Here is a 16574-nt window from a genome sequence, read left to right on the forward strand (position 1 = left end):
TATATACAGCCTACACACACACACACACACACACACACACCACACACACACACACACAGGCGATACAGACCAGCTGAAGTTTCATCTCTTTATTTAATGAGTTCAAATCAGACTGACAAGCATGTTATCTCTCCTCTTCTCTCTCTCTTCCTCTTCCAGTCAGTAGAACTGGACCAAAGCTCTGGTATCAGTTCTTAAAACATGACACAATCACTGCATCAAAAATTAAAATAAAATAAAAAAGCTACAGTTATCAGGTACTCACAGGGAACAATACGTTTGAGACAATATCCAGCCAGTCCTGCTTTAGAAACAACACGAGAGCAAAACAAAACAAAACAAAAAAACTTGACAGTTGCTAGGTGTTTGCAGGGGTGTTCCTTGTCAACACCATTGTGGCTCAAGGATCTACAGTTCAGCATGCACCCCATCAAATGACAAACTACAGCCACAATAGGGCGCGTTAAGCAGCAGTAGACCCACTGCCAGACGTCACAAAACTTCAGTGTGTTTACAGAAACTTTTTCTTTCTTTAATCTTCTAAAATTGCTGTAAGTTCACCCCGGATGATCTGAAGAACTTTGTCAAAGGGGGGAGACATCAACACCAAGAGTAGGCTTAACCTGATTTAATATGCTCACACATACACTGTCGCATAGCATCCCTTACTTTAAAATGATGACTGTGCCAAAGAAGTCAGTACATAGCCTAAAAGGACAAACTCACTCGCTCGGACGCACACGCACGCACTAATCACAGGTAAGTACAATTATGGACTCACATCAAAAGACACCAGCTAAAACCACAATAAATAAAAAAAAAAGTAATTAGCTGTTCTTCAGCTTCCCAATATGAGGCAGAAAACCACAAATTGAGCGAGAGGAAGAGAGAGAGATGACCCAAGACAGAGATACATTCTAAATCAAAAAACAGAGAAAAGTGGTACAGTTTGGTATTTACATCTGGGAACACAGGCTTGAGATACAACAATATTTACAAACAGACACGAGTGCCTGGAGTGAATATGGACAGAGCCATACCACTTCCACAGAACACCTGACAAAAAAAAAAGAAAACAAATATTCTGAAAAAAGCAAGGAAAGGTAAATAAAAAGGTGATCTTCACAGACGGCAGACAAGTGCAACATGGGACCGAGACGGAACAGAGGATTGGGAGGGGGGAATAAGCAGAAGAGATGTTTTGTTCTATAGGAGAGGCAAAGGCGGAAGTTACACTGTACATTTCAGAAGATGCGGCTGGATTGCTACGGATCAATACTGATGCGTTTATGATCTTATCTAGTACATTGGAAGGTGCAACATTCTGAGTTGCGCACGTAATGCAACACAGAAAGAAAAAAAGAAGGGAAAAAAACGCACAAAAGACAGCCACAGCCACGCAAGTCTTTTTCTACTTCAGCTACTCTCTACTAGCGACCAGTCTCTTATATCGTCTAAAAGGAATTAAGAGGAATAAATACCCAGACTCTACCAGAGAATACACCACAGTTCACTTTCCATGTCCCGAGAGACAAATGAAATGTCCTTGAACGGCAGACCAGTTATCGCTTTGCCAATAACTAAAAAAAAAAAAAAAAAAAGAGTGCACAATCCTAACACTTGCCCCACGGATCATATACAATATTTTTCGTTAGCATTCACTACAACTCGTACGGACACCCTGTTGAATATCTGAATCCCTGTTTGAATTGTCCATTGTATTGAGCAACAGAACTGCTTTGTGACTGTGGTGCATCTTTTACAAAACCCAGACCCATACAACTAAGTGGACACATACAATAATCTTCTCCCACATCCTCCAATCTCTCGGGTTTCTCTATTGACACATCCACTGAGTTATTCCAGCGTCTGCTTTATTTCCTGTTACGGTTATATTTTTCATTGCGGATTAAGTATGTACACTATGGTAGGTGTGGCTTTTAAAAGGGGATCCCACCTAGGGATGCACGTTAAGACTTAAATATAAGACTTGACCCTTGGGAGATGATGATCGACTGCTCCTAATCACACGGGCCCACCACCCTTCTCTTACCCAACCCACCCACTTTAACCCTTTATGCCCCCTTTCCATTCAAAAATGATTTAAAATAATAAATACATTTACAAGAAACAAAAAAGGAGGGGAAAAAATAAAAAATACAATGCAATAAAAGTATAAAACCATAGCTTCTACATTTTCCCTGTTTCTGAAAAGCTCATTGTTGTGACCACATTCTGTACTTGACATCTTTTTCTCGTCTTTTATCAGAGGGACCTGCACCTAAAATTATTTTTCATTCATTTCAACCCAAAGCTAAAACATCTGACCTGGTGTTTGGTGGCAGAAAGTCTCTTGTATTTTTCTACATCATTGTCTGTGCAGTCAAATAAATTAAGATTTATATAAAAAAGGGAAAAAAAAATCTCAATAAAAGCAGACTCTTAAATAGAGGACCTGCCCCTCCAGCCACTGCATGTTCTGCTGTCTATAAACATGAATACAGGTGTTATAACAATTGCCATAATCATGACTAGTGATGTACAAATTCCCATTGACATGAGTACAGCTATTATAACCAACCTATATACATGAATACATTAACACACCTAATCGACCCATGGACATGAATACAGGTCTGACAACCATAAGCCATAAATCAAGACCATAGGTCCAATAACAATCCCCAAAAGTAGTGAATATAGGTGTAATGAGAGGACACATGCTTCAGTGAAAGAGCTGCTCGGTCCGTATACAAACACCCATTTCACAGGACTGATACCACTGTTTGTCTGGAACAAGAGAGACCGGGGGTTGCTGTGTGGGTGTGGGTGTGTGTGTGTATGTGCAGGGACAAGGATGGCTGTGTGGATAAATGTATGTGTGTCGGGATTGCAAACCTGCGTGTGTACAGTGTGTGTGTGTGTGTGTGTGTGTGTGTGTGTGTGTGTTTGTGTGTATGTGTGTGTTAGTTGATGTGTGAGAGAGAGAGATTCATAGGTAGCTTACATCGACTGGGTGAGTTTCTGCTCTCTGGTTTTGTCCCTTGCTCTATCACTGGTTTGAACCTCAGGAAGAGAACTGTCCGTGCAGTGGGACTGAAATATGGAACTCTTTATGTACATCTGAACACATTACAGGGTGTGTGTGTGTGTGTGTGTGTGTGTGTGTGTGTGTGTGTCTATTTGTAACAAAAGAAAATGATTAAGAATCAGGAACAAAATGTGTGCATGTTATCGGCGTGAGTTTGTTTGAGTGTGCTGTGTGTTTTGGGGTGGGGGGCTGAGTGTGTGCTGTGTTTTTTCATTCTAACTGTTAGATTGAGGTAATGGTTTAGGTTGAGTATTCTAGCATGTACTGTATGTGTGTGTTCAGGTGCGTGTGTGTGTGCTTATGGTCAGTTACGCATGTTGAGGAGTTGATTTACGTGCTACTGCGTGTGTTAGTGTGTGTGTGTGTGTGTGTGTGTGTATGCATGTGTGATCAATAGTGATTGTTCAGGTGCTATTATTGAGAGCTGAACCGGGCTGTGCAGAACCATCTGATCCAGGGCCATCTGAGGAAAAGGAACGAGAGAGAGAGAGAGAGAAAGAGAAAGAGAGAGAGATTGGAAAGGGGTGGAAAGAAAGGGAACAAAATGAGGAAGGGGGAGAGACAGAAAGAAAAGTAGATTGTGAGTAAATGAATAAACAAACAGAAAACATTCAACAGATGCCTTGCCGATTCAACTTCAGCACGTCAACTTCATTCCAACATCAGACCCTTTCGTTAAAATACCACTACAGACCTGGGTTTCACTTTGTGTGTGAATGAGGCTAGAACCGAGTCTCCATTACAACTCTGAACACAAGTCTCCCTCCCTCCAGACCAGTACAAGACTTTCTTAGCAAATGTGAGTAAACAGGTGCCGTAGGGACCCAATACCGTGTGAGCTGGCCGAGGTCTGTGCGCGGACGTGAGGCGGAATGAGAGAGGAGTTCAGCTGCGGCTGGATGGACAGCTCTGCAAGGAGAGAAGAGGGAGAGCACCGGAGAACATTAAAGGAGAATTCCGGCGAACATTAAAGGAGAATTCCGGAGAATTTTTTTCACACAGTTTCTCGAGGTCACTGAGTACTGTCGGTACGACAAAAACAAAAACAATCAATTCTACCTAGCTGGAGTTGCTGCAGCCAACAGCTAGAGTAGCCAGGCAGCTACAGCGCTACACTCTGTGGGCATGTTCATGAGCCCCCAAGCTCATGCCCTCAGAGTGTAGCAGATATAAAGTAAGTGTCCAGGCTGAATGTATGGTACATACATTGAAGGTGAAATGCAAAGGGTATCAGACATCCAAGGGCTATATTTGTTCTAAACAGCTGTGCTTCTCAAAGTGAGGTCCACTACCCATTGCCAAGGGATCCACAAAATAATTTGTTTTAATTTCTAGTTTGAGTTCATTGGAAATCCTTTTAAAAATTCATATCTACGTTATATGTTCTCCCCCAAAAGGGGTTCTCGGAACCAAAGAGTTTGAGAAGCCCTGCTGCACAGGAGCAGCACGTGTTTGTTTAGTGAGAGCATGAACAAGCACGACAGGAAATGTGGCGCAGCGTTCAATCTGAAGTACAGTAAAGGAGGTGAACACGAAGGTGTAAGTGTGAGGTCATGTGTGCCAGACACATGCCAGCAGGAAGTGTGTGCATGAACGCAGGTGTCCCAGGCTACGTGGGAGCTCAGGAAGTCTGAGGTTGCATACATGCACATCAAACAAGCATGTGTGGGTGTGTCGCTATGTTGGTGTAGTAAAGAGGCTAGCAAAGCTTAGCTTTGTTTCTCATTCATCATAGGAGGCCTAAAAATATGGATTAACCCTTAAAGGTGTAGATTTTTGAACATTCTAAGTTCCGCAACAATTGAAGGTTCTAAAATTCTATGTTGAATTCAATGAACCCAGATATTCTTTAGAATGTTAATTTCCCAACATTGCCAAGGGTTAAGTGGTCACTTTTATGTGTATTATTGCAAGTATGTGGACCAAGGAAAGCGGTTACCTTTGCCACCGGCTCTTGGCAAATTATATGGATTTTTTCTAACTGCTTTTGCTTACGAGTCCAAAGAAAAGTGTTTAAATACGTGATAACAGTTTAAGTTTCCCAGCGGGGCATGGGCATGATTTACGGGGGACAGGCGGATGTGGGTATGTGTGCATTGCGAGTGCCCGGGGGCTCGCTCACCAGTCGTGGTGAAGTTGAAGAGGTGGGGCAGGGCGCGGCCGTTGGGCAGCCCCGCGGTCGGCTGGCGCAGCTCGTCGAAGAAGGCGTGGGCACAGGCCTCCAGCGGCGAGAGGCGCGTCATGGGCGTGTACTCCAGCAGGCGGCTGCACAGGGAGATGGCCTCGGGTGGGGTACGCGGCTTAAAGACCTGAGGCACGCACGTAAAGAGGGAGAGAGAGAGGGAAAGAGAGGGAGGTCAGGAAGAGAAATTGGGAGGGAAGGACAGCATAAGAAAGAAGAGAGAAAAAGAGAGAGAGAGAGGATGAAGGGGGGGCGATGAGGGAGAAAGAAGTAAAAGAGGAACAGGAGGAGGGCAGTGATAAAAATTACAAAAAGAGAGAGAAGAGGAACGGAGGGTGTTGAAAAATCAAAAGAGGGGGAAGAAAACGAATGGGGAAAAAAGGAGGCGATGGTTAAACAAGAGGCGAAGAAGGAGAAAAATGGATGAGGGGGTGCACAATGAACGACAGAAGGAGATGAGGAGAGGAAGAGTAAAGTGAGAGAGGCAGTTCATTATGAAATCATTAGTTAGGGTCTAATAGCCCAGGCTGGAGCTCTGGCACAGCCCATTTCCCCTCTGGACCTAATGTTCATTTTTTGGGATGACTGCTGGGAATGTCAATTATTAACTTAACCAACCAAAAGAGAACTTCTGAGTACACTGCAAAAATTATTAACAAAAATAAAGGGAAAATGGAAGGAAAGAAAGACGGACTGCAAGAAAGAAATGACAAAAAAACAACAACCCACTAGTCTTCTAGAAGACGCTGACCTAAAATCCAAGAAAATTAGCACCCAGGGCAGACAGATAATTACAATTGGGGTTTTGTCTTGGGGACATTTTTGTTTAGTTGAAACCAAGAGTCAAAAAATGATTTATGGCCTGAAAGAAGATACATTTTGAAAGGAGACGTTTACATAAGAGCAGCCAAAATTGCACAACAATAAACCTCAGAGTTAACATCTAGTGCAGTGGCTCCTCATCTACCAACAGTACTGAAGTAAAATCACTTCATCTGACTTTAGTTTTTCACTCAAACAGTTGAATGTAGAGACCTTAGCTACTACCAAAGCGCATTTCTGATCCTCACCTTTGTCCAGGGATGTGCTTTTATTTGGGGGAATTTGAACTCTGTGTAGTTGGGGTTCATTTCCCTTATCTGTTCCCTTGTTGGGGTCCCAAGCACCTGTGAGCAAAAATCAGGCACAAACTAATATCAGACAAATGGAAGACGTTGCACATTCATGTGTTTTTTTCCTTGCTCAACATAATAAAAATATACATGAAATACATATAAGGCCTCCAAAAGGGGGAAACGGTCTCTTTGCTGATTGGGGCTGAAATGCCTGTCAGTATATAACCTTTGTTTAATGTCACGTTAGGATTTTAATATGTAATCACATAAAGGATGTCCTAGCCAAGCAGAGTCAGTTTTAATTACACTGTGATTAGCAAAGCAACACCCTCAAATCCAGCAGAAAATGACTGGCTGGTTCAAGGTCAAGTGCATGATCTGAAACATGTCCAGATTGAGTTCTCCCAGTCGTGACATGAGGAGCTCAGCGGATGGTGGCGCACACACACACACACACACACACACACACACACAAAATTCCCCTGCAATCAGCCCCCATCAGGCTCATTAAGTCCAACACAGAATTCAATTACACATGTGAGAGGATCGGGGCCAAATGAATTCGGACACTGGCGGCGGCACCGGTGCTGGTGCCTTTCCACATGTCAGCCGCACGCTTCTCGTTCTTTCCCAAAGCGCGTTTAAGGAAGTGGCCGCCGCAGCGCTCCAATCACTCAATTAGACCTCATTAGTTTGACTGATGGCCAATAACACCAACACTCTGACTCGGCAGTTTCTCCTGACGCGAGACACGCTCCTTCCATTCTCAAGGATGATGACGGGAAAGCGGCATTCTGGGAGTCAGCAAATGTGGCAGAAAAGTGTGCCTTGCAGACCTGGGTTTCCAGCATTATGGGCTCGGGCTAACTGACAGTTACACAATGTTTGAAGAAGACAGAAGTGCTTTCAAATATTCTCTGTGTCTGCTTGTGCCTGTTGAAAGTACAAGGATTTGAGATGAGGTACTGAGGTTCATTAATAACGTCAACTTTTTCGTCAATAGACAAAGGGGCAGGAAGTCAATCTGACATTTAATATCCAAGAACAACCCGGTCTCAAACCCCCACGGTAGGCTTAGATCCATACAAAAATTGTACTAATAACCTCAAAATGTCATGACTTCTCGGTCTAGAGCTACAAAGTTCAAAAACAGTGATGCTTGCAAAAGTTCTTCTAAAAGAATTTGTGACAATTTAAAAATGTAAAAGTCCCACAAATGAGTGGCGCTGCCTTGATGGTGCCAATGAATAGCCGCAGGCTGCCGATTCCAAAAACTCCTGATAACTAACAGAGGAACTGGACAGAGCCCATAAAAGCCATTATGTTATATTGTTACCCAGCGCTGCAGCAGAGGTGCGTTTTGGCTTGTGGCCTCATTACTGTCTGAGTGAAGTAGTGAGACACAATAAAAGCATCCTTTTTATTAGCACGGCAAATGTTGAGTCCACATTTTAAGTCCATTACAGGACTTAGAACAAAGTTCTTTTAATTAAATGTTATGTATTTTTACTAGGAAGGAAGGAGCCTCACACTGATCTTAAATAAGGTTTGCTGCAGGAGCTCCCTGTGTGTAGGCATATGTGTGAGAGCATGTCAGGGTAAGGGTAAGTGTGTGTGTGTGTGTGTGTGTGTGTGTGTGTGTGTGTGTGTGTGTGTGTGTGTGTGTGTGTGTGTGTGTGTGTGTGTGGGATCGGCCCATAATGAATCTAAATGACTGCGGGTGAGGTGGCACCTTGATGATCTCCACCAGCTGGTCCACGCCGCTGTCCCCGGGGAAGATGGGCTGGCCCAGGAGCAGCTCCGCCAGCACACAGCCCGCCGACCAGATGTCGATGTTGGACGTGTAGTCGGTGGCGCCGAAGATGAGCTCGGGGGCGCGGTAGTACCGCGAGCAGATGTACGAGACGTTGGGCTCGCCGCGGATCAGCTGCTTGGCACTGAGTGGGGAAAAGAGGGGGAAAATGCTAAGAGTCCAGACTCAACACGTTTACAGTGTTACCCCCCCCCCCGTTAGGATACAGTGTTAACTCAGCGCAGGGGAGGATGGGCTAATAGTTTAAGTACATTTGAAGAGTTTGGTTCCAAAATGCTATATCCTTCATTTTAATGAATTTTCATAAATATTTTTTTTACATTTTGTTTTCCAAGTTATTTCAGTAGAATTGTAATTGGGTATTGTTGTTTGATTTATTTTTACTCAATCAAAACACAATAGACCTCTGAAGTTCGCCTACCAAAAAGAACCAAAACGGCCATCTTTGCCCATATAAGGAGATCCGGTTGTTAATTGAAGCTAACTACCTATGGCAAGTTGCATTGGAAGTTAGCTCTGTGGTAGCAACAATCTAAGTGTGCCGCCTTCACGTACCGGAGATCACAGTATCCACTCGAAGGCAAAGGACAAAAGTGTGTTCAGGAAAACGTCTGCATTTCAGACTTTTTCATCCCCGCGAGAGTTTAAAAGATGCAATAATTCAAAATCCCCATGTTATTTTCCCATAGGAAAAATCGCCAGATACCGGATGTCAAAGATGGCTGCTTTTTTGTAGGCGAACTTCAGAGGTCTATTGCAATTGTATTGATATTTCCTGAAATACACAATTAAATTACATGACTCTTTAATGTTTTTAAAAAATGGAGCGTTTTGGAACCAAACTCTTCATTTAGGTAAGTCTACTGAAAAGTGAGTCATGTTTGTCCTTCGACATGATCGTGTATTAATGAATACAGTGTTTCCCACAGAATGAAATTATATTTGTGGTGGTAGGTTTGCAGAATTAACTTGAATGCAACAGTTTTTAACAAATTGGCGCAGTGTGGTTATGATGCTAACCAGATTTAAGCACAATTTAGTACAACCTGGAAACTCATTGTGTGGTGGTCAATGTTGATATTGTGGTGGGCCGCCACAAATAAGTCAATGTATGGGAAACACTGGAATACAGGATATAGTGATGTGAAGAATGTGACAAACTTAAAGATAAAAAAAATACTGAGCTGTATCAAAAGATAATTAAAAGCAAGAGTCAACTAAAACAGTTCCTACAAAATGTATTTCTAACTTCATATATTTCAAAAATGTTAAACAGAGGCTGCATGACAAGGTCAATAGAACCATTTTTTTTTAATTCTCTGATATATTTTTTAAAGCAAACAAAAAAAAAAACAGTACAATAAATGAACAGAACAAAGGCAACCCGTGAGGTCAGTTCCAAAAAAAGAACAAGAACTTCTCACACAATCTCCAGTAATCTGATTATTTATTATGGTGAAAGGCAGAGCTCTCCCAGCGATAGCCCCGGTGACCAGCCGGCTTCCACCAGCACAGGGCTACCACTGTGGGCTCCACATCCCACATCGGATCAATACTAAACACTGGCTGACCAGCAGGCAGGGACACAGGATCATTACCGCACAATAGAGTTGGGTCTATCTGTACACTACACCACACCACAGCAGAATGGCCCCTGCACTGAGATCTGTAGTCTTTACTGCGGTCTTTACTGTGACACTGATCTGTTTCTCACAGATGCAGCCCTGACTCGTGTGTGGGGTTCCAGTCTGCAGGATGAGGGGGAAATTTCACTAACTGAAACGACAGAAAAACGTGGGTAAGCAATGCTCGCCCCCATTTCACATGCAAGTCTTCAAAACTAGCTGCCCAATAACGTCCCAATAAGCCGAACGGTAGTCGAGTGCAGCTGGTTAATTTCAGATTTTTTTCTTCTCACTGCAGATGTACAATGTGGGTTGTCATTTGTTTTAAGTATTTCTTAATAAGACAAAAAATCTCATCTTAGTCTATTGAACCATGACTGGGAGCATAGCCCTGTGCTTTATGGGGAGGCTTAACACAGAATTCGCTGCTTTGACTGGATGCAGGATTTTAACATCCTGATGAGAGCTCGAGTCATCAGAACTGCTATTACCTGAGAACAGTGAGTCATGCACCACTTTACAATGCATGCTCACATTCCATACCTCTGCACTTAAAATAAACAGCCATGTTTGTCACCTTCAGTCGAACATTAGGCCTAATGCATTGGTTGACATTAACACAAGGATACAGTAAACATAGAACAGCGACCAGCATCACAATGTATTCAAGATTAACTGCAAAGTGTTTCAGTGTTTGTCAAGTGAAGTGTCAACTGTACCTGTCACGATTTGACTGCATGACTGCTCAATTCTCAAAGCTGAAATCAGACAGGATCGCACCATTCCCCACAGCTTATCACACCTTGTCGTGTTACTCATTTCCGGACACCTACCACAACTATCACAGCTTCAGACAAGTACAATCAAAACAGCACCGCGCTGGCAACGCTCACTTCACAAGTGTATTCTATTGAGCTTCCCTTGTGTAGTGAAAGAGCCCAAACGTACCTGCCGAAATCACACAGTTTGAGGACAGCCGTCTCAGGGTCCACCAGCAGGTTCTGGGGCTTGATGTCTCTGTGACACACGCCCTGGGAATGGATGTACGCCAAACTGCGGAACAGCTGATACATATACACCTGAAGGCCAAAGGGCAAGGAGAGAGAGAGAGAGAGAGAGAGAGAGAGAGAGAGAGAGAGAGAGAGAGAGAGAGAGAGAGAGAGAGAGAGAGAGAGTGAGAATGTTGGAAATAGTAAAACAGAGGAACAGTTGGGATGTAAAAGTGGAGTAAAGGACAGCTCAGAGCAGTAAGGAGAGAGAAGGCCACAGAGAGAAGAAAAGGGGACATATAAAAGAACAAGTGAGCGAGTGACGTGAAAAAGAACAAGTGTAGTGAGTCAAAGCTCACTCACATGTCCCGAAATAAATCGTCCTTGAGTCTTCTTCAAAATCCAGGAGCCGGTACAGGCTGTGTTGACCGTGAGCAGCTGGTGTGGAGCTTACCTTGACGTAGATGATGGGAATGATGGTCTTGGCTTTGTTGAAGTGCCGTGCTACTCTGTACACCGTCTCTGGCACAAAGTCCAGCACCAGGTTCAGATAGACCTCATCCTTCTGTGGAAGACCCACAACAATCACTTTTCAAATACACACATTCCTCATTTACCTTTTAGAATTAAGCAGACAATTTTATCCATAGCGACTTACAGTACAGTGCAGGTATACATTTTCATCTAGCGAGGTATATGTATGCTCTATTGAGTCATGTACTGAGACTTTAGCATTGATAGCACTGCTCTCCACCAGCTGAGCAGCAGGAACACATCCAATCATTTCTTATATAATTTATTCAAATAACGATTATCAAATTGTTTCTAATGAGAAACAACTGTGTATACCCAAGATATTAACATGCTCAGACGCATAGGAAAAAAGCAAGAGTGAGACTATGCTTATTGGGTTTGTGTCATGTCGAACAGGCCTAAATGCCTCGGGAGAGAGACGAGCCGCTGTCACAATGACATGTTCCAGTCAGGCTGGCGCGACGGCCAAAGCCACAAGATTTACAATCGATTTCTCCCCGGGCTAGTTCATTAGCTACAAGGGGCCTTCACTTCTGTCTTCTCCCCCCGTTGGAAGCTAATCAATTTCCGAGCTGTTCCAACTTGCATCTGGAGAGGTCATTTCTCTCCATCTTTGAGAAAGTGCATGTCTACAGCTGTGCGGTCTCGTCTCGCCGGGGAGAGATGCAGCTTCAGCACTTTATGGAGGAGGAGGAGACAACTTGAAGTGCTGGAATTGAGATACACCATTGAGGTACTGACCTTCTCCCCACTGGAGTAGAAGAAGTAGCGGAGCCTCACTATGTTGCAGTGGTCCAGCTTCCTCATGATCTGAAGCTCCCGATTCTACACACACACAAAGAAAGACCAGTTATTGCCAAGCAACGATTTTCTCGATAAAAGTATAGCTATATTGATTTAAAATGTAAAGACAGAGAAACACTGAGTAATACAATACAGTTTATAATGCAAAAATAGTGAAGACTGACTGGAGTAGGAAACTCCAGGAGCACACACACTATGTCTGATTGCACCCTGAAGCTACAAAAAAAACCTGCAGAACTCTTACCCTGCAGTTTCGACAGTCAATTTCAACTTTTAGGATTAGAGTCAGCCTATTTTTGTGTGTGTGTGTGTGTGTGGGTCATCTTAATGTCTGAGAGAGAGTGCGGATGGGTATATAGTGTATGTGTGTGACACTTGCCTTGAAGCGTTTGTCCTGCAGCACCTTTTTGATGGCCACCAACTCCTGGCTGTCAACGAGGCGCGCCTGGTACACCACTCCGAAGGAGCCATTCCCAATTACCTTAATGTCTGTGTAAGACACTTCCTGAGGGCGGTCTGGGCCTTGCCCAGGGGTGGCCACCACCGTCGTCACCTTTCCACTGTCCCCTGCACACACACACACACACAAACGAGTATAAATCACACAATCATGGTCGGATTGACTGTGGGTGGCACAGTAGGAGCTTGTCACTGGCTTGACAGCTGAAGCCGTCTTGTGCTTGTTAAGGCTCAGACCAGGGCCATACAAGTCAGAGTTCTACACTATGTGAATTTGCTCGAGAGACAAAACTAAAATAACCGTAAATATGTAGTTTCTTGATGACCATAAGCACCGATGGGCAAAATAACTATCATACTTAGAAGCACCAACTGGGCACTGCAGTAACCAAAATGTCTTTACCTTTTACATAAGGTATGTGATCTGCCATCAACAACCTCAGTCATGCCCATAATTGGATCTGAATAGACAGTAGCCTACATCTTGGTTTAGTCTGTAATGTAGAGTTTTTAAAAGACCAACAGTTCCTGTGCCTATAAACAAAGTCTTCCCTGTTGCTTTCCACTGGCCACACAGAACCATCTAACAGTAGGCCTACCAACCACTGGCCCAGCAGAGAGACAACATGAGGCGTTAGGCATCCTGGAAAAGATCTGTGCGTATAGGGGCAATAGTAACATGATGCCACTCGTGACTAGCTGGCAAAAAAAGCAGGTGAGTGCTGAAGTACAAGACAGTAACTTTGAGACAGTGGGACTCGATCGCACTGCCCTGTCAATGACCCCATTCTCATCTGCTCAGGCTGGCACAGAAAAGAGGACTGATATTGGTTAGGAACATGTAACGTGAGCCGGTCTCCAGATGAGTGCACGCACCATCAAAACACACGTGCACAGGTCTGGTGGAAATGTGTGGGTGAGAGCTGCTCGATATGTTTACACTTTGAGCCTTACAAGGGCACGACAGAAAACACAGTGGGGTGACTTTGGTCATGCAAAAATCTGAAAAGGCACACAAATACAACATTTTCAGATTTAATTATCCAAAAGTGGGAGGGAATTCTGCGGAGGAATTGTAGAATAAAATATATTAGCTATTAGTAAATCCAGTGAACTTGCGTCAAGTTCCAAAAAGCTCCAATTTTTGGTTTCCCAAGACATTCTATTCCACTTCCAGATGAGATAATCAAGTAACAAAATTATCCAAGACATGAACAATGCTTGTTCCTTGTGGGTGACTTATTTACCCTTTATTTTCTGCTTGCCTTATTTTTGAAAGACCCATATTCATACAAAAAGGTTCCTAAAGCAAACTCCACCGTGGTGATTCATGCCTTTAAGCCAGGCTGAACCATTCATCTAATGGCACTCCATCATCAGTCAGGTCTGAATCTTTTGAAAATCATTACCTAGTCTCAAGATAGAATTTCAGTGGATCCCAGCTTACTCAAGTACAATCGAGTTTCTGCTTGATTTGTCATCTCAGTGAAATGGCCCAATACATGCTATGTGGCTACCCTGCCTGCCAACAGTATCAATTATTCTAAAAGGTCTTGAGAGGTTCCAAAGGGCAGAGCTTGGGAACAGTGTGACAGAGGCCCATTGGGTGTCACATTATGGCATTTAAGCAAGATTATGTTGACTTGCTACTATATAGGGTAGAGTAAAATACAATGACCTCGGTATTTACTCGTACTTCCAGTTGCCAGTGCTACAAAGTACCCCAACTGAGTAAGGGACGTATTATTTATCTGGATAGCTAACATTAGTCATCATTGCTAATAACCTTAGCTAGCTGAGTGCTCTACCAGTGCTAGCGAGTAAGCTAACTATACCTCTACATTAATTCCACTATAAACCACCAGATGACCCACACATCCCGCTACCTAGTTGACTAAATGTTGGTCTACAATGACTGATGCCAAATACCAGAACACGTTTCTAAACCAAATCAACGTTAATATTGCCAAATGCATAACTGAACTTGCTTGCGTTACCATTGATGTTGCGCTAACGTTACTTAGTTGAATAAGTGGAGTTAACGTTACTTTAACGTTAAATATATATTGTGTTGCACCGTTAACAAGCCCAGTTACTTTGCCTGGCAACTAGACAATGTAACGAGACATGAACTCATGGCTAATATTTTCTATACAGTTACAGTTTCTATACAACATAAAGATCTAGTATCTACCTACAACATCCAGCTAAAACACCTAATGTTAGTGAATTCATGATGCGTCCAAATGGTTAAGATGCGACGCTGTTAGCTAGCTATCGTTGGCTAGTAACATACAGATCGAGTTATTTTGCTAGCTTGCACACATCCTGGTACATAGCATGTACAAAAATATGATACTTGTTGTTGATGTGGGTAAACATTAAGTACTCAATAAATTACAGTATTTGCTGCCACAAGTATTACCAATCGGTAAGGAGGCGGAATTAACAAGTTATACATGGTGAACTACCTAACCCAGCTGGTTAGCTATTATGAGAAATGATTATAAACGTTAACGTTAACTTTATCATAGCTTGCTAGGTACCTTCCGCCTACAAACTACGCAAACACTCACTGGTGAATTAATTATACTACCAGGCAGGAGTTAGTTTAATAGTATACAGCTACACAACTAACAATATGTTAAATACTCACTGGCCAGCTTCAAATTTCCGCACCCAGACGAAGATGTGCCCGAGGCCTGCGAGACCCCGGTCTTTCCTGTGTTGCTCCCCACGACAGCGGCTGATCCAGCGGATGATGAAGCGGCTCCGGGAGCGCCTTGAGGCTCAGCAAAAGAGCTTGTCCTGGGCCTCCCGCTGCCGCTCATATCTATTGCAAGGGTGGCGGGGAGGGGGATTTAGGTTTTTCCTATCCGATATCTGTTCGAATTTCGACTACTCCTCTAATGAGTTGAATAGTTATGAAATAAAAGAGACGAAATGATCTGTTTCCCTGCGTCTCCCCTACTCTGAATGTCTGGCCGGAGAGACTACGGTTCTATGACAGATTGCAATGCCTCCTGGGAAATGAAGTTCTTAGCAACGGTATGTTGGAAAGACAATCGCTTCAGCGGTAGAGCCAAAACAACTACAACAACTGTTTCGGAATATTTCGAGTGGAACCACAGATGGCGCTCCCTTGCAATTTACCCAATAAACAATTCCCCGAATTTAAACTGTGGCCTTGGTGATGATATAAGCTCACCCATCTGGGATCAGCCTTTTTTTTTTTAAATAAACATGAGTAATAAAAGGTTACAGTTTATTAACTGCAATTAGAATTTGATATCTGAAATAAATAACATGAGGTATATGCCTACAGTAGGCTTTATTCAGATGGGAGTGAATCTGCTGACCCACTGTAAAAAAAATATGTATTAAAAAATATAGCCTATTTATGCTTAAAAACGAAAATTAAGGGATTTGGATACTCTTCATAGTGATTTATGACACTTCTGACACTGACAGGCCTAGGTCTGTCTGTTGTTCTAAGAAATACAAAAAAGTTTGGTCACTGTCTGACCTGCTCCTCTCTTTATGCCAGGAATAATTTCACATTTCTGTGTAGAATCCTATCACTAGAATTTACTAATGCTCCTCAGGGTGCTCAGGGTCTGCTTTTATGCAATGTGTAGCCTGTAGTCCAAACCTTCCAGCCACTAGGACCTCCAAATATTAGGCTAACTTGTAATCTGTTAATGGTCCATACTGGGTGTGGTTTATGTGCATCCTCTTCTAGTTCTTTCTAGTCCTCTTCTCCCCTTTCTGATGCTGTCTATTGTGGTCTCTTTCGTTGATTTCACTCATATATAGATGTGTGTATTGACATTTTCATTTTGGCAAGTGGTCGGCCATTAATACATGCACTAAATTCTGGCTACTATCTTTCCAGCTGCTTTATCCATTTAGAGGATTTTATGGGTCTCCATACCAGCAGTTCCCAGACTTTTTCCTTTAAC

The 16574-nt window shown here is 43.1% G+C and overlaps 1 protein-coding gene across 1 annotated transcript; it reads right to left on the minus strand.

The window, feature by feature from the left end:
• Positions 1-74: 74 nt before the first annotated feature.
• On the minus strand, positions 75-15588 carry gsk3aa (glycogen synthase kinase 3 alpha a). The gene is made up of 10 exons (XM_076301972.1): positions 15269-15588; positions 12533-12720; positions 12091-12174; positions 11270-11380; positions 10775-10905; positions 8121-8325; positions 6344-6439; positions 5214-5400; positions 3923-4000; positions 75-3554 (listed from the first exon to the last, which is right to left on the minus strand). The coding sequence occupies exons 1-10, from the start codon at positions 15441-15443 to the stop codon at positions 3496-3498; spliced, it is 1314 nt and encodes a 437-aa protein (XP_076158087.1). The 5' UTR covers positions 15444-15588; the 3' UTR covers positions 75-3495.
• Between the last annotated feature and the right edge of the window lie 986 nt (positions 15589-16574).

The sequence above is a fragment of the Alosa pseudoharengus genome, unplaced genomic scaffold (assembly GCF_046254945.1).
Source record: "Alosa pseudoharengus isolate Yale_2024_CS ecotype anadromous, Long Island Sound unplaced genomic scaffold, YU_APseudo_1.1 YU_APseudo_1.1_scf_23, whole genome shotgun sequence".
In the NCBI taxonomy this organism is placed as follows: domain Eukaryota; kingdom Metazoa; phylum Chordata; class Actinopteri; order Clupeiformes; family Clupeidae; genus Alosa; species Alosa pseudoharengus.